Raw genomic sequence first — 18255 nt, forward strand, 5'->3', positions numbered from 1 at the left:
AAAGACTGTGATTGTGTGTGTGTGTGTGTGTGTGTGTGTGTGTGTGTGTGTGTGTGTGTGTGTGCGTGCGTATTTGTGTGTGTGTGTATGTGTGTGTCAAGATATCCTTTTTATGAAAGGGGTTTTGATGCTGTTTTTTATTATCTAAACATGCATTACCAAATAAAGAATCAAAGTTGCATATTTTTTTCTCAACTTGTATTGTTGTACAAGTAACCTCAAAAATTCCTCCGTTTCAAAATAAAAGCCCCAATTGTTCCAGTTTTGTCGCTACTGCAATGAGGAAAGCAACTTTGTCAGCCAATTTGGAATAAAAGCCCCCACCTAAACCCCTAAATGTGAGGCCAATATCTTGATCAACAGCATACCAGCTTTTCAAAAGGCCACTGAGCTTGAAGGGCAGCTCATTATAAGCACACGCCCACCGCTTGAACACTGTTTTCCATTCCACGTTTGCATCTCTGATTTATTACGATGAAGTCAGTAAGTGGTGAGTGAACTGTTCACAGAAATTTGACATGAAATTCTTAAGACTAAGCTCATAAAATGATAAAAAATAAAATGTTCTCATGCCACTGGGTAAACCCCTGCTCCCTTTGTCACAGGTCAGTCTGACCTAGCTAATTAATTTCACCCTGAAAAGCCTCCTTGGCTGATGAATTGGACAGTGGGGGTTTTTTTTTTTTTCTTTTCCTTTTGAACAGAACCAAATGTGATGTAAGCCCATTTTAAAAAAAAAATAAAATAATGCAGAGTACAACCAATGAAAGAGTTCAGAATTTCCTACGAATGAAAAACTTCTTGAAGCTGCTTTGTGGTTTGGACGTGCACTGTTATCTGGCCTGTTCAGTGTGCTGCCATGCAATGGTCCTTGTTACCCCCAAAGTGGCAGCGTCTCTAAGCAACCAGGAAAGTGAAGGCTAAACTGAGGATTTATAAACACCGGTATCACTGTGATTTGTTCGGTAGGAGAATTCTGATCATCTCTAAAGCCAGTGGACAAAAGTTTCTCATCAAACTGCTCTGTAACCTGTCAGGGGAAGCACAGGACAAGAAGTAAGTTGCTTTAATGATCTGATTATTTGTTAGTGAGGAATTTAAAAAGAAAAAAAAAAACAGTTTAGAGAGTAAACCAAATTACTGTCGCAGATACCGCTTCAATATTTTAAAGATGCAAAAGTGTTACCCAATCCTTGCGTTTTACTCAGTTCAAAAATTGGACGAAGTGGACAGCTCATGTGGAATTAAATCAGAAAACACAAACATACTCGGGAATTCAGTGTTGGACTCAGTGCTGTTTTTGCAAAATCATAGCAAATTTTAAGCAGCTGGGAGGTGGGCCTAAACGTGAAGCAAAGTGCACTACTTTCATTTTCAACAAGGCAAGGAGGGAATAATGACACGCTGATCATTTCTCCTTGAAACCGCAGGAACTGGCCTTCACTGCCACCTCTCAAGGGAATCCCTGATCTCGTCACTGGGGCCCTTTTAATCCAGTTTGACCTCCCGTTTAGGTTTTGAAAGATGCTGCACCGTAATGGTGCCAAAGGTAAAAGGGGGGGAAATAGTGCAACACGCTGTAATTAATATGTCAGGAGAATACACTTATAATGTATAACCGTTATAAACTTGCTATCACATTAAAAATGACTGAAAAGCCTCAAATACTATGTTAAATATTAAAGTGTTATACATGATGTTAGATCATTGTGAACCATCATTACGATGATTTTAGATTTAGAATCTGATGAATGTGCCCTGATACAACCCGCTGCGTCGCCAACGAATGGATCCGCCATAAAGCGCACGCGGGCGTATTTTTGTGGTTTTAGTGCATGCCGGGGCTTCGTGGCATATGAGCACTGACGGACAGGAGCTTTACAGGGGATGGAAAAGGAGGGCTGTCCGCAGATTAAGGTTGTTGTCTTGTGAGCCCCGGGCGAACTCTTTTATCTGCAGGCGGGACAGGAGAGACGGGGGGGGGGGACCCCGGTTCGGGCGTGTGCACGCGGCCGGACTCACGAGGGCAATGCTGCCGCCAGAGACGCTCGCCATCGGCACGGTGGTGGTTGATGCAGTGTCCGAAGCCACTACCCTGCAAATTCTTCCTCCTCCTCTTCTTCTTCTTCTTCTCCTTCTTCTGCTGGTGCTGCTCATCACCGCCTGGAGCCGATCAAACCGGTCGCACATACCAGGTAAGAGACTACAGGTACTGTTCTAAACTTGTCTTACGAGATATTTTGTACTTTAAATACTACTGTAAAAAAAAAAAAAAAAAAGATGTCTTGTAAAGGAGTTTTATTTTCCAATGAGAGATGGCAGGACACGTCAATAAAATTCATGCAAATTTAGTAACAGTGAATTCTCTATAATTCCTGACAGAGAAAGGAAATCTAGAGCCAAACTGAACGTTTGTGCGTCACATTATTAATGAAACAGCATGATTGTTTATTGACTGACATGCATACAAGAAGTCCTCCCGCCCCTTACCAAATGTACATCAGAGCACCGAAGATTGATTCAAACATCTTTTTCCAAGTCCCATCAGCAGACGTGAACTATCATGTTGTAATTCATCACCTGTGCCTTTCTGCCAGGTCCTCCTTTCTTGGCCGGACTCGGTCCTATTCTCACCTACACCAGGTTCATCTGGACTGGGATCGGAACAGCGAGCAACTACTACAACAACAAATACGGCAGCATTGTGCGGGTGTGGATTAACGGCGAGGAGACCCTCATTTTGAGCAGGCGAGTCGTTGTGAGATAAAACCGTTTGCACTCACAGTTTATGCCATGACTCTGCAATGAGATTGAGTCAAAGCCTGGCTTTACTTACAGGTCTTCAGTAGTGTATCATGTTTTGAGAAGCGCCCACTACACGGCTAGATTTGGGAGCAAAAAAGGGCTGCAGTGTATTGGGATGGAGGGGAGGGGTATCATTTTCAACAATGATGTCACACTCTGGAAAAAAGTGAGGACATACTTTTCTAAAGGTGAGCCTCGACCGTAGACGGAGAGTATTGCAGTGCTTTATGTCATCTCTCTTTCTAAGCTTTTCGTATACCTCACAAGTTAACAAAAATAAATCAAACTCCTGCAGAGTCAAATCTGATGATGGAGGAGACACGGGTTCGTGGAGGTGGAATTACTGTACTGTTATGGTGTTGTTTTACAGCCCTGACAGGCCCTGGCCTCCGGAGGACAGTGGCGATCTGTGAGAGCTCCACTGCCAAACACCTGGACAGCCTGGAGGAGATGACCGACTCCTCCGGACATCTGGATGCTCTCAATCTGCTGAGAGCCATAGTGGTGGACATTTCCAACAGGCTTTTTCTCAGGGTGCCTCTCAATGGTCAGCTGCATGTTCACTGTCTGTTAATTCTACACTCAAACTGTATGGGTTTCCTGCCAGTAAATAATAATATTTCCAGTTCTCACACTCAAACCCGCAGCTCCTGACTACTTTTCTTTTTCATAACAACTCAGAGAAGGACTTGCTGAAGAAAATCCACAACTACTTTGAGACCTGGCAAACAGTTCTGATAAAGCCTGATATATTCTTCAGGATTGGATGGCTGTACAACAAGCATAAGAGAGCAGCGTAAGAACCTCACACACACCAGTACATTAACATCTGCTTTCTGAACTCTTCAGCTTAATCTTTGTGTTGATTTTTGAGCCAACAGCCAAGAGCTGCAGGATGCGATGGAGAGCCTTCTTGAAATTAAAAGACAAATTATTAATGAATCTGAGAAGTTGGATGATGATGTTGACTTTGCAACGGAGCTCATCTTTGCACAGGTCAGTTCGCTCTCTCTTGATGAATCTACAATATCTGTGTCACGGAGTTACCGTTCTGATAATGGTGTGCGTTTGCTGCCTTCTGATTACCTTCGTTTTTCTGTTTAATAGAACCACGGAGAGCTTTCAGCCGATAACGTCCGACAGTGCGTGCTAGAGATGGTGATTGCAGCCCCTGACACGCTTTCCATCAGCCTCTTCTTCATGCTAATGCTGCTGAAACAAAACCCAGACGTAGAGCTGAGGATTGTGGAGGAGATGGACAGTGTCTTGAGTAAGTTCTGTATTAATCGCAGCTTCACTCCACAACAGCTAAATATTAAACTATTCCAACAATCTACGAGTGCTGCACTTTCACCTCCAGGTGAAAACGGTGCTGACAACATTCATTATCAAAGCTTGAACGTGCTGGAGAATTTCATCAATGAGTCTTTGAGGTTTCATCCTGTGGTTGATTTCACAATGCGGAAAGCTCTGGAAGATGACAGCATCGAAGGCACTAAAATCAGGAAAGGAACCAACATCATTCTCAACATTGGCCTTATGCATAAGACTGAGTACTTCCCCAAACCAAAGGAGTTCAGCCTGATGAACTTCGAAAAAACAGTGAGTCAGCCGAATGTCACGAAACAATACGTGGCTCAAGAAACAAACAAACACTAGTTCAGTCTTTACCTCCTCTGTTCGGCAGGTGCCCAGTCGTTTCTTCCAGCCCTTCGGCTGCGGGCCTCGTTCCTGCGTGGGCAAACACATCGCCATGGTGATGATGAAGGCCATCCTGGTCACTCTGCTGTCTCGTTACACAGTGTGTCCTCGTCAGGGCTGCACCCTCGACAGCTTGAGGCAGACCAACAACCTGTCGCAGCAGCCTGTGGGGGACCAGCACAGCCTGACCATGCGCTTCATCCCTCGAGCCACACAACCTCGCCACCGTCAGCTCTGAAACACAGTGACGCTGTTACATTTTGGATGAAAACTATAGTTTTGTTTCTGCTGAAGTCTGTAGCTGCTAAAATGAAGGAGTCCGGCCTGCTGAGCTTTTAATACTCTCTTACACTCCGGTCCTCCAGCTTATCACAATCCTATATATTTTTTCTATATAGATAGAAAACAGTAAATTTGTGTGTCACAGCAGCTGTTTTGCCTACTCTGACTTAACTGAGCTTGAAGAGATAGTTTGAGGTTTCTGCCCCCCGCACAGCAATGCAGGAATGACACCATATGAAAAACCAGAGTCAACATGATTCCAGTTTTTGTTTTGCTGTCTTGGGGTCGAAAAAATAAATACCATGAAAGAAACACCAGAAATAATTAATATGGTGAAGTAACAGTATGGTCTAGTGAGTAGCGTTGGTACACATCATGTTACAATTTCAGCATATACTCAAACATATAAATTATTAGGAAACATTAACAACATTAACATTAAGATGATTCACTGTATACTGATGAGCTGAGTCCAGTTATAACCAATTTTCGTTTATTATCCGTTATTCACTGTATTTGTCATGTCAACTCTGTACAATTGAAGTAGATGTGTTTAAGAAACAAACATTTTTCTTCTTAGACAATGAAAAATGCATATGGAGAGATGGGCTTTGTTAATGGGACACAAATTCAGTAGAGGTACAACATTATTAATACTTTTTACATTTGAAAATGTTTTTTACATTTCGTACTTGAATACTTGAAATAATTGTTCCCATGTTACAAATATCAAATATAGACCAGTATGAGAGGAAAGCGCATCAGAAAATATTAATACTTTCATAATATCCCTCTTTGCTTCAAGCTAATTTACATGTCGAATTTATTCAGAATTTAGGAGAATGCACTGACAGGCACTCTAAGAAACAGTGATTTTTCTCTGTACCACAGGCACAAATCAAACACGCCAGTTTGGCGTTAGGACATAAGGCGTTGGGTTAAAGTAGAGTTTCAGTCGTTAGATCTGCACGCAAGCAAAAAAAAAGAAAAAAAAAAAAGAAAAAAGGTAAACTTTCCCTGGCACAGCGCAATCAAAACAGTACATGAAGCACAATGATTTTTTTCTTTGATTGAAATTAATAAAATATTTTCTGTAAGAATATAAATCCAATAAATATGTTTTCAATACTGCATTGATACAAAAATATAATAATCAAAAACCACTAAAGTTCTACTCTCACTGAAACAGACACACCACAAACATGCGTGCAGAGACAAACATACCACACAGAAGGCAGCTTCTGCAAAACGTCAGCATAATGATAAATGGACAATATGGACATCGCAGAGTGAGAGCCTCACTGCTATATTTAAGACAAGATTAATGTCAGCATAATGTCATTTTTTTAGACAAACATGGATGTAAACCTCTTTTTGCTCCTTGAAAAAAAAACAAAAAAAACCAACTGTAAATATCAGTTTTCTTAACTGACAGGAAGAGTATTTTAAATTCTCCTGCAATAGTTTCTCCAAGTCCATACCACAAATTCTGAACAATTCATTTTGTACTCGTAAAAGAGATCAATATCTTCCCAGTGTTTCTCCCAAAACACTTAATAAATAACATCAGTTAATCCAATTCAAGGATTGGTGTTATTCCTTCCATTTGAATTAGTATTACTTCAATCAGTATCGATGAACATGAAAAGAACCAAAAAGCTCAGTTAATAACAGCAGTGAATTGTTTTAAGATACAAAATGAAAAATTAAGCCCAATCTTTATGTCTTTGTCTTATTTAAATTCTAACGGGCTTCACTGTCATGATATCTCTCTTACTATATACCCGAGGCACAGAAACAACGTCATGATTTTTCCCTTATACCGAGAATATCGTACTTAGTATTCATTTCACTCACAAACAAACAATGTTTTAACCATTAAAGTTTTCAAGTCATTTTGGAGCCCTGTTGTCATTTTAAGACATTAGTGCTTTGCTGAAACACCAAACACCCACATAGGGTTTAACAAACAGTCTTTTGGCCCTGAGGTTATTACCATCCATGACTTTAAAACAGTTGTGGTCCTATGAAATATTCTACCAATTTAACTGTTAAAAATCAATGATCCATGGACAATTAAAACCAAATCCTACTAAGTAACCCATAGTGGGAGAGATAAACAAATGGTTAATGCTGTAATATAAAGATGGGAATGTACAACATCAGATGTCTCTTTCTGTTCTCCATTACATCTCTGTGTACCTTCCTCTTCAGTGGTTGTGGGTCTGGTGGTCTGGCTGCTCAGTGGTGTCAGTGGAGGTTTTGCAGTCGGGGCTCAGTGCTCCTGTAAAGCTCTCTGACAGTGGTAGATCAGGCAGTCGGGCAGGTCGGGGACTGGAGAGCGCAGCCACACAGCCAGTGTGCCTGCATGCACACGGCAGTGCATCAGACATGGCTGATCCTGGAGGAGCCGGCAAGCTAAAATACCTTCAATCCCTGTGGGGAGAGTGACGAAGGGTAACTCACCAACAGTGTAAAAACACATAGGACACACATCAGGCCTATCTGGAACAAGTGGACCTTGAGTTGAGACTGATTGTCAAAAAAACAAAAAAAAACAAAAACTGTCAAACTAAATAGCTTCAGCTAGATGCTCTATATACATTACATGGGTTGCATTGCTTATACCTATGTAACAATACTTGAATTAACTATAACATTAACAAATAAATACATTCTAATAATACACACTATAAAATGTTTATAAGTTACTAATAATAGCGCTATCAATGTTTAATAAATCATTTATTAATACTTATAGAGCAGCGCTAAACCATAAATAAGATCAGGTCTTAGTGTGTTTTGATGCTTCTATGCTTTTGTGCAACCTCGTTGTCTTGCATATATTTTTAGATTGTTGTTTAAGCATTTAAAGTTATATATGAATTTATTTATTACTAATTCCACATATAGTTTTTTTAAGCTTATAGCCTAAACATTTTTAGTTTCGTCATTAACAGTAATTGTCTTTCTTCCCTACTAAGTCTACCGTGTATCTTATGATTTGGGTGATGGGTTGCTGCATACAACTGCCCTTTAAAGGGATGAATAAAGTTGTATTGAATTGAACTGAATGGCATTGAACACTTGGGTTGTCACGTGGTGAAAAATCCAATCTGCTGGTGTTGATTCTCCACCAGCATAACTGGCTTTTAGCTTCAATGTCTTATTACTGGTCTATAAAGCAATAATAACTGATTTACTAACATAATTAATTTATTAACATTACGCCATTAAAAAAAGTCCTTTATAAGTGCATGTATACTTCATTAGAAAGCAGTGCCAGTTAGTAGTAATATAGAGCATAAGTGGAAAACGGATGATTAATATTTAATGTGTAACCTAGTCTCACAAAATAATCTCGACAAGGTCCACTAGCTTTTTCAGAAGCATCTCACGGTCATCACAGTTGAAATATGTATTTAGATGGTAAAGACCATGAGATGGGGTTGAAAGCTGTGGAAAAAGCTCGTAAGTTGACCTCGTATTACAATTACTTAGCAAAACTATTGAGGTCAAGAATGAACTTACAGTTTTCATGTCTAAACTAACTACTGCAGTTACCACAATGAATAAACCAGACTACTCTAACATGTTAATGCCATCGCAGGTTATTACATACTTTAAGCATCAAAGCATATCCTACATGATGTTGCTATAAATTGACAACTCAGCTTTGGCATTTCAGTTGAGAAGGTTGAGGTCAATGAGACAACTGAGTGTGAGCAGGAGATGAATGTCTTTTCACCTATGATTTCCACAACATGAAGCTGAAGTTTCCTCTTCAGAACATTCAGAGTGGCTGTGAGAGGTTCTTGGCCATCACTTATCAGTGTCAGATTCTGCTTTGTGTCATGAGAGAAGGCCAGCCACATCGTCCCGTACTCCTCTGTGGACACCGTCAAGGGTCTGCAGGAAACGTGAAATTAAAGTAAGCAACTACTGGTCTCTGCTAGGCCACACTTTGAATAAAAGCAGAAACATATGTCACCTGATGAAGCTGGTTAGAGGGAGTTTGTATGAGAACTGCACTGCATGAGGCGTCTCAATAGGCAACTGGTAAGATACCATCCCGACTACTTCAACGTGAACTGAAGGCCTCTTCACACTCAGGGCATACTGGTACAGTGCAACACCGTGACTTCTTACATCCTCCACTGGACTGTCAGACAAACAGGATACCTGAAAATGAAAATGTCCTTTAATATGGAAGACTAATAAGGACAGCATTGGCCTTCATCAGTAATTTTCAGCTCAGTACATTACCTCTAGTTGCTCTGAGTCAAGACCTAGTTGTATCTGTTGAATGGCAGAGTCAGAGGAGTTGGTAATGAAAATGACTAGAACTAAGGAATCCTCTTTCTGCACATGACAGGCTGAGAGATCCAGGCTTTGGAGGGTGCACAGAGGAGTGATTTCTGAGTGGCAGAGTTCAGAGAGCTCTGCAGGCAGATGAGAGCTGAGACACAAGTCTTTAGGTCTGTCAGGGTCTTCACGTGGGGCAGGATCAGCAGCTACCACACCGTTATCCCCGATGAGAGAGAGGTTACTTCCCTTTAGGTCACTGTCAGTTAAATCAGCTTCTACATCACAGGCTCCATTAGCAGTATTAAGGCCTTGAGAAGGTTCAGATGTCTGTTTGGATGAGGAAACGGCCAGTTCTGATGTGAGATTGGAGTCCAGTAGGTTGTTACACAGCAAGTTATCCACAGTGCTGGGAGTAGAGACGAGGGAGTTGGATATTTGCTCAGTGGCCCCCGAGGAAGAGCCCTGACCTTTGGCTTTTCTTTTGAATCGCTGGAGCATCGGCTCAGATTTTCCCATCTGTTAGAAAGAAAACTTTAAGTTTCAAAATGTGAATTTTCAACATTGCAAAGGGCTGTAATATCACATCAAAATAGCTGAGATGTATAGAGCCAGTAGATCCAGTGAAGTGCCAAAACGATTAGTCCAAAATTTTCTGCTTTTTTTTTGTCTTTTGTGAGAAAAACTTACATATCTTTGCATTTTAGACTGTTTATTTGAGACAACAAGTTATTTAAAAACGGATCTGAAAAGTTATGATTGGGGAAAGAAATGATTTTTAACCATTTTCTGGCATTTTATGCAACTGCATGATTAATCAATTAATTGAGAAAGTAATTGGCATGTTAACCAATGATCATAATAATCATTAGTTGCAGCCTTAAACGGCCCCCCAGTTGTATACATTTTTAAATCTGTTCCTTCCTCGTCATGATTCAAAAGGATCTGCCAAAAGTATAGGCCAAAAGTATAGGCCCAATATATATATATTATATATATTAAATATATATTGCTGCCTGATTTAAAAATCAAGCAGCAAGTGAGCATTCGGGATTAACTCAGCTGATTCATCTATGTCATATGCCTGCAGCTGCTTTACCCTAAATGACCTCTGCCAGAAGAAGGCAATTAAATAAGTTTTATTTCATTACAAATTGCATTTATAATATTCACGAATCCCACACACTTTCCATCACATGAACTCACCTTATTAAAATGACGTTTCAGTCCTCAGACCTTCTACAGACATTCATACAGACAAGAATTGTGTGTGATGGAGGATGTGCGGGATTCTGTACTTTTCTTTTCAATTTATAATATCCAAGAAATTTTTCAAAGATTGCATCTTATTGTGCAGCCCCACCTCAGACAGATAAAGGTAACCCATACAGAATAATTGGCAAGCTCACCAGACAGACAGAGCTTTGGGAGCTGAGGCCGAAAAACAGAGAAGATGCCAGCAGCTGTTTTTCTTGTCCAGGCTCAGGGGTCAGTGTCGGAGTTAGCATCTGGGTGTGTGAGCTGTCAGCCTCCGCCTGCTGGCTGGGTGACCGGAGGGGACTGGGTTCCTCCACCTGGGCAGCTTCCTCCACGGCTTCCCTCCGCGCCAGGTACCCCTCCCTCCCCCAAACTCTCTTAACTCCGTCCAGCTTGAGAGTTGTAGAGCTGAAGCAAAAATGGAGAACCACCAGTGTGAGTTCAAAACAATAAACATAATTCTGCCAGCAGTGGAATGCACATTGTGTCCACGTACCCTCCTTTGTGTGAGAGGTCGGTACTGTCGCCCGACAGACCAGAGCTCATGGACAACAGCGTAGGAGACTGTCTGTCTGCGATGCTGCAGGAGGACATGCTGATGGGCAGGGACAAGCCGTATGGCTCCAGGGTCAACGCTGAGGCAGACAACACAGTCAGAACAACTCAAAACAAGGCAGTGCACATTCTGTCAAATGTGCCACAGTCTGAAAGTTTTAAATGGTTTTTACCTTTTGCCTGAGCTAGTTCCTCCTGCCGTTGATGGGGAGGTTTGTATGGAGCAGCGCCAGCAGCCAATGCCTCCGACACAAATCCATCAAGAAATGACAGAGAGGAATCCACCTGGGAACCAACATCATAACAGCTGCAAGTTTAAACTCCTCCTTTAGTGAGGAGGAAAAGAGCATTTGGAAAAGTTCCGTAGGATTTGCAAATTAAAGACGTCATATGTGAGCGCTTGCAAATACACTATGTCTATTATTTTTACACTTTGTTTTGCCACAAAAGACATTAAAATTGCAACATGAAATTTGTATGTATTTAGAATATTGTTGTTGTTCTCTACTTGGCTGACACTGAATGCAGTTCTGCGGTAAACCCACCCTTCAGATTACTCCAGACATGCTAAAACACTAATGATAACGACTGCAATGATGATCCCTATTATTCTGATAATTACGGTCATTAATCTAATCGACTGTGTGTCATGGAGGGAGAGTGTTGCGCAGGCTGTTCTCCAACCATCAGATAATGAGAACTTACTCTGCCAGAGAGGAGTAACTATAATCGTTTCAATCATCAAATACATACACTTAAGAATCATTATTGTAATTCTGCAGCACATGTATGTTACCTCCAGGGGCTCCGGGCCGGGTTCTCGAGGTAGCACCCTGGCTCGTAGTCCAGAGTCTTGGCTGAGGTGCTGCAGCTCCTGAGCCCTCTGTCTCAGCACTGTGTCCATTGAGCTGCTGTATGTTTCAGAAACTTCCTGAGCAACACAAACACCTGCCCCGCCCTCACAGAGCTTGGTCATTGCCATGAGGACCCAGCTCTTGGTTTCACTGCTGGTTTGCTTCATGTCCAACAGCTTTGCGAGCAGCCTCAGGACTGTGGTTGGTTCAAGTTCCTCCCTCAAATGAGAGTAATCACCGAGGACCTGCGCATGGCAGAGAGGGGGGCAAAGCCTCAGTGTAAAGAGAAGTTTTTATCTGCAACCGATTTAGAAATTATAACCAACCTAATGATTATATCTCATCTTGCTTACAGTACTGCAACATCCTCTATATGCCCAGGTTCCCAATCTTTTTTGCTTATGACACCTTACAGGAAAGCAGTGTATACCTGTGACCCCTCATTACCAGCTGCATGTCTAATGGTTGTGGCCAGTTAAACCAAAGAATGATTTTTCTCTGCATTCTATTTCTAGAGGCCTAAAGAGGTCAAAAGTATACAATATTTCACTGTAATTAATAAGTCTGGATTAAGTAATCATCAATTTGTGTAGCAGGAATATGTTTTTTTTTTCGGTTCCGGTCCTGTTAATCATCTTCCAAACATGCAGGGGTATCCCCTATAATTTTCACACTACAAAGCTAAGACACGGATATAAAATTGATCTTCTCAACGGGCACTTCTCACCATCCAACAGTCCAGACTCCAGCATGACTTTTATCTTCTGGATCTGTTGACTATGAGATGATCTAGAGCTAGAGGACCTTGGGCAAAAGAGCCTTTCCTGATAATGGTCCTTAATGGGCTTGCTTTTATTTCCTGTAGTTATTCTTACTGACATTTAATGAAATGCATACTGTATATTTCATCTCCTGTTTTGTTTTACTACTCTTCCTTTTTTAAGCCTGGAAATTTTAAAGTAATATTAGAGTATGCTTCAAACCAAATACTGTATTCCTTCTCCCTCTTCTGCTTTTTGTTATCATTATTATTACACAAGAATTATACAAACTGCTCATACTGCTCATTATGGAAATAGCACTCACCCAGCTGATGACTTGGAGGAAGCGCTGTGGCAGCTTGCCAGGCTCTCCTTGCAGCAGAGAAACATATGAATCCACAGCAAACAACCTCAACTTCCTGTCCTCCTCCACACTGTCAAACCCTGGGTCATTAAAGAGAAATTAAGTTTTGCAAATCAATATCAGTATCAAATTACTGAACTGAATTATCACAACACAGGAACACCACAGAATAATATGTGGTTATCTCACCCTCAGACAGCAGTTTAAGGAAACTGTTTGGGATGTCAGGCTGCATCATGTCTCCACCCACTGAAAACACTGTGTTCATGGTCTCAATGAACCATTCGTTGTCTGGTGCATATGTATAATGTTTTATAGGAAAAAGTAACACAACAAGGTTTTCACCCAAACACTGATTTAAATGTCATACTTGCACTTTACCAGAGGCTTTAGTATTGGGAAACTGAGAAATTCAGCTACAGGTCACCGGGCTTTAACACAGTCCAACAGAGTTATCATCCAGGCCTTGAACCACCAGTAAGTTTGGAGTGAGTCATAACTGTCTTTTTGCTCCACTGACAAAAACAGAGTTGAAAACCGTACTTTCTTCCAGATTTTATTGACTTTTTCTTATCTATATCTATATAGATAAGAAAGTAAATTCAACTTGAGATAACCACAATTCAACTTCACAGAAAGCAAAGTTTGTGACCCCTTTTAACTGTCAGAACAAATAAGCCTACCGATATCGTGAGCTACCCATTTGTTAAAACAAAATGTATCTTTGTTTTTGAAGGCCTCGACAATTGCCCCTTTAGACTGTGTTTAAGCCCAATGAAAAGCTGCAACAAAGAGGTACAGTAAGTTTTAAGAAATTTACCACTTCACCACCATGATAAAGTCATACTACGCAGAGTAATTAATGAGCAGAAACATTGTAACAGGATGTGGGTTGAAAAACAGTCAGAATTATATATGAGATGTAGTGGAAGGGGTTTTAAGTATGACTTGGTTCTTGAATCGGTGAAGCAATTCCAGTAGGCATTGCAGTTTGCGGATGGCTGTTATTTCAATATTTAGATCAGCATAATTCTACGACTGTGGTTTATTTTTGTAAGCGGTTCCCCGTTTTCCAGGTGCAGCGGGCTGCCGAAGGTAAACAAATGTACATTTAACACGGAGCACTGACGCGCTCGGAAGGATATTTTTCTGCCAGTTCTGCCACCTTCCCCACTAGGTCAATAGTACTGTAGTCATCTGTACTGTTGTGCAGAAACTCCAGCATCTTCTCGACAATGACCACGACATTCTGGGCGTTAGTGATCCGAAAGAGCAACTCCAGTGTCTACAAGAGAACACAGAACGCACCAAATCCTGTAAACCTACAAAGTCTATGACACCAAAATCCAAACTGCGCCAGTATCAGCCTCACCTCACGCTTTATGATGAGGTCAGGGTGATCGAGACACTCTATGATGGTCATCTGATGCTGCAGGGCCAGTTTAGGATCCTGCTGGACCACGTAGGTTAGGGCCTTCAAACCTAAAATAACGCCAAATAAATAAAGTCTATATAAGAAATCTTGATTGTCAGTGGAGAAAATTTTACTTGTATTAAATCATGTTTTCTTGGGATCTTACCTAGATATTTGAGATTAATCTTCGGTGACAGAACAAAGTTGCCAATGCACTTTGCAGCTTTTTCCAGAAGTTCAGATTTGGGATGAATTGTGTAAATACATTTTACGCACTCATATAATATTGCTGGAAATAAAGAGAGATGTAGATAATTGGCTGATGGAATTATTTAAATGATTTCAAACAACCACATTTATTAGAAATGTTACTCTAACTTTGACATACCATAGGTAATGTTATGATTCATCTCTGCTCTTCGTAAAGACTCGTCGAGGACTTCATACATGATCTCACTTGCACTGTGAACACAGAGCAGACTCGTAAAATCTATTTGTGAGAATTCGTCAACGGAGCACAACCACACGATAGCATAAACATCCAGTTTGTCCAAAGACAGAATAAGTAATAATTACCTCTGGTCATTTTTTCCAAGTAAGGACAGTATTCTGAGAAGCTGGATTTGAAGCCAAGGAGCAGGAACACTGTGATAGTTAAAATCCATGGGCAGCTTTCCTCCCACCACCTGCCTCAGTATGGTGACAAAACTTGCTGTTAGGTCTTTATATCCCTCTGGATTCTCCTGTAACAAGAGAAAAATATGGAGTAGATTAGGAGTAGACAGGAGCAGATTACACCATATATGATCAAACCGAGATGTACGTAATGTTTTTTCCAATAAAAAGCAGTAAGCGTGGTGAAGTCGAGTCCAGAAAAACAAATTACCTGGATCATCTGTAAGTAGATGTGTAGTGAAGCTGTCATCACACCGGGATCCTTGTCACAAAGCGCTTTGCGAAACTTGTTGTGGATGTGTTGAACTTGATTCGGTGCTATTAGGTAGAATTTGTAAAGTGCCAGGACTGCTTTTCGTCGAATGATTTCTCTACAAATATGTTATGAGAAACACTTATAAATCACGAGATTCAAGCTAATTTTTCATGCTCCATTTACCATATGAATAAACAGGTAACTAATTGAACAGGAAAGGCAACAAGTATTTCGTACTTTGGGTGATTAAGTTTCTCCTCCACCAGAGGAAGGATTGCAGGTATCATATCTTTGGGGAACATCTGGCTGACAACAGTTAGAGCCATGCACACTTCAATAAGGTTCGTGCTCTGAAGATCCTGCAAACACAAAATACATCAAAATCTCTTAGTCTCGTTCAAACTCAAGATGACAAATGCTGTAAAAACCTAACACCCACCTTTAACACAGTGTTCACAAGAAGAAGCAGCAGCTCATGACTTTCGTTCAGAAACAAGGACACAGCAAGGTAACCTGCAAATCACACAGAAAACTATTTTTGCCTGTGGGAGTGTTGGAAAATGCAGTGGAGTTGTTTCATGGTTAGACCAATAAAGTTGTTGTGATGACAAATGAAGAAGGTTCTCAATAATCATTAGTTTAAAAACTCAAAAAGCTACGAATCATGCTCCTTGTGTGGATCATGAGACTAAGTTAGTAATGCAGAACCACTAGGAAACTATTCTGAGGAATGACTACGGTATTTAGCTAATTACAAAAGAACATACCAACTCTTTTCTCCAGAACTGTGCCTTGTTGAGCCAGTTTAATGGCATGAATATAGCTGAAAGACGCCTCATAACCCAGGCTTTCACAGTAGATCGCTCTCACCATTAGTTCCTTCATCTGCCTCTGAATCAAATTATGACACAAGGAAGAAGTAAACACATCAGCAATTTCAGGCATCACTGGACGTTTTGAATAATCTGGTTTCTTGTGCAAAACCAAAACGAAAAATCAGGACAGCCGTACCATGGAGGTGCTGGGGGAGGACACCTGTTCTTTGATGGATGCTAGTTCCCGCTGAATAAGTTTCTCTTCTTCCTGAACAGGAGCAACATACAACTGAAGACTCGCAGAGCAAATGTCTAAAGGAAAACTCTAATTGCGTTCATTGACCAGGTTGGGTTAAAGAAACATACTTCAGCCTATTCATATATCAAGAGCTTACATGAAAGTGTCTCCAGCTACTCACAAATATTTCAAAAGGTGGGAAAGGTTAAAAGTAAAAATACCAGAGTCAGTGCAACAAACAAATGTTTTTATGGATTTTATACAGTTAAAGATGCTTTTCTGTATGCTAGTGCTAAGGACAAAATAAGCTGCCTTCTTTAATTAAGAAAGTGTCAAACCTTCTGGCCTTCATGGCAAAAGTTAAACATTGCATCTAGATTCCCTAAACTGAATGCAGGTATTTTAATGTACTATTTATGTTTTACCTTTTAACCTAATGAGGTTTGTACCTTGAATAATGTCACGCAACCATTGTCATTTATCATGTGATACTCTGGGTGTCTAGGTTATCTTCTACCTTGTCCACTTCTTGAAAAAAATGTATATTGTTTGTAGATTGTTGGCTTATACAGTTCAAATATATAGTTTTTTACTTCCTGCTTTCTGGACTGTGGACCATTTGGCGGGGCAACAGTGGAAACAAGGTTAGGAATTTATCGTTCTATCCAATCTGGTGCGATGTGCTTATAAATATATTACTATGTTTTCAATAAATCAAACCGAAAGATTTGTTAATCAGTACATTACCCCCACCTACTGTCTAAAGTTTACCATGTCGGCACACAATGAATATCAAATTGGAGAGACTTGCTTTAGATTGGCAGTCCATCTCAGTGACAATTAGCTGCATTTTTATCCCACAGTCGTTATGCTGCCGTAGTTGCAAACAGGGACAGTTGGAAACAATTTTCGATTGCTGCATTCAGGCGTTTGTGGGACGGATTGAGAATTATCTGACGAAAAGCAGGAGGATTTTTTTTGGTTTCTCTCCACTTGTGCCCTTCCAGGTTTAACTTCCCTAGAGCACAGTTTGTTCATGTAAAGCATGTTGACAGCCTCACTCTGAACAGCCTGAGGGTCTGATCTTATCACAAGCACTTGAACGCACCAACAAGGACAAGCTTTTGAAATAATCCAATTTGTATTTCACCCGAGTATCCACATGATAATAAAAGCACAGCATAAACTGTCTGAGAATTAGTGTAAAACTTAGTACGGGATACTTGGCATGTAGTGAAAAAAAAAAAAACATTAGTTAAAAAAACACAAGCACACCTTTTTTTTTTAGGCTTAGCATAGTCATCTTAGCAAGCTAACATTAAAGCATATCATGAAAAACTGACTAAGACTCATGTTGTTTCGCCTTAGCTCCGGTTTTAAAGGGCAGACTCACATGTTTGGACGTTAGCTCAGTGATTCCTCTGATGAGGTTTCCTAGTTTGGAGGTGGAGGACAGTTTCGCAGAGCCAGGCTGAGAGTCTAAAGACAGGAGGCTAGGCAGAGCTGTCAGGGTCTTCTCCACAACATCGCTCATTTTGGCAGCGAAAAGCGGGCTTGTCAGCTGTCTTCTTCCTTCAAAAACGCACTCCTTAAATCATCTCTCCATCCCCGCGGGACTCTCTGACACAGAGACAGTGAACGTTGCCTGTTAAACATTTAAAAAGATCACAAGAGGTAAAATGCTAGCTTGCCAGTCGGCCATTGTTTTGATTCAGCAGACGAGCCACGGCTTGATGACAACGTCACTTCCCCTTGAATTTTGAAACTTTATTAGAAACCTTAAAAAAAAAAAAAACAGTGGCGACTGGGTCTAAATCAATTGGTCTAAATGATTATAATAGTAGTTTGGCAAGAAAATAACTGTAAAACCATAAGAAAAGGGTAAAGAACAACAATGAAACACACAGTTATGATATTCAAAACTTGGTTTATTATGTTTGTAATATTTTGATAAACAGTCCCTTGTATAACTG

At 40.6% G+C, this 18255-nt stretch overlaps 2 protein-coding genes across 4 annotated transcripts; one reads left to right on the forward strand and one right to left on the reverse strand.

Moving 5' to 3' along the window:
• The first annotated feature begins 770 nt into the window (after nt 1-770).
• LOC120793548 (aromatase-like) lies at nt 771-6683 on the forward strand. Of its 2 annotated transcripts, XM_040133737.1 has the most exons (10): nt 772-1056; nt 1960-2195; nt 2598-2748; nt 2839-2993; nt 3176-3352; nt 3487-3601; nt 3687-3801; nt 3913-4075; nt 4166-4407; nt 4493-6683. In XM_040133737.1, exons 2-10 carry the CDS (start codon nt 2030-2032, stop codon nt 4742-4744), a joined length of 1536 nt encoding a protein of 511 aa, XP_039989671.1. In that variant the 5' UTR covers nt 772-1056; nt 1960-2029; the 3' UTR covers nt 4745-6683. The 2 variants fall into 2 exon arrangements, with proteins under 2 accessions (XP_039989670.1, XP_039989671.1); XM_040133736.1 differs by having other exon boundaries at nt 771-1056; nt 3913-4407.
• Nucleotides 4634-18004, reverse strand: ap4e1 (adaptor related protein complex 4 subunit epsilon 1). Of its 2 annotated transcripts, XR_005707997.1 has the most exons (22): nt 17676-18004; nt 16241-16312; nt 15997-16120; nt 15669-15742; nt 15467-15588; nt 15185-15344; nt 14875-15041; nt 14687-14760; nt 14465-14587; nt 14257-14366; nt 14030-14169; nt 13074-13186; nt 12846-12964; nt 11702-12004; nt 11079-11190; nt 10847-10985; nt 10503-10758; nt 9055-9612; nt 8780-8970; nt 8537-8697; nt 6991-7224; nt 4634-4740 (listed from the first exon to the last, which is right to left on the reverse strand). XR_005707997.1 is itself a non-coding variant. In XM_040133664.1 (21 exons), the coding sequence occupies exons 1-21, from the start codon at nt 17814-17816 to the stop codon at nt 7064-7066; spliced, it is 3420 nt and encodes a 1139-aa protein (XP_039989598.1). In that variant the 5' UTR covers nt 17817-18004; the 3' UTR covers nt 6760-7063. The 2 variants fall into 2 exon arrangements, 1 of the variants encoding a protein (XP_039989598.1); XM_040133664.1 differs by lacking the exon at nt 4634-4740 and having other exon boundaries at nt 6760-7224.
• Nucleotides 18005-18255: the final 251 nt, after the last annotated feature.

This window comes from Xiphias gladius, chromosome 8 (genome assembly GCF_016859285.1).
Source record: "Xiphias gladius isolate SHS-SW01 ecotype Sanya breed wild chromosome 8, ASM1685928v1, whole genome shotgun sequence".
Classification (NCBI taxonomy): Eukaryota; Metazoa; Chordata; class Actinopteri; order Istiophoriformes; family Xiphiidae; genus Xiphias; species Xiphias gladius.

Coding starts and splice junctions, on each gene's coding strand:
- LOC120793548 (XM_040133736.1), top strand. CDS start 2,030: ATGCTGCCGCCAGAGACGCTCGCCATCGGCACGGTGGTGGTTGATGCA. Junction 2,196..2,597: donor AAACCGGTCGCACATACCAG/GTAAGAGACTAC, acceptor CCTTTCTGCCAG/GTCCTCCTTTCTTGGCCGGA. Junction 4,408..4,492: donor TGATGAACTTCGAAAAAACA/GTGAGTCAGCCG, acceptor TCTGTTCGGCAG/GTGCCCAGTCGTTTCTTCCA.
- ap4e1 (XM_040133664.1), bottom strand. CDS start 17,816: ATGAGCGATGTTGTGGAGAAGACCCTGACAGCTCTGCCTAGCCTCCTG. Junction 14,761..14,874: donor CTTGGAAAAAATGACCAGAG/GTAATTATTACT, acceptor CTGTGTTCACAG/TGCAAGTGAGATCATGTATG. Junction 14,367..14,464: donor GATTAATCTCAAATATCTAG/GTAAGATCCCAA, acceptor GCGTTATTTTAG/GTTTGAAGGCCCTAACCTAC.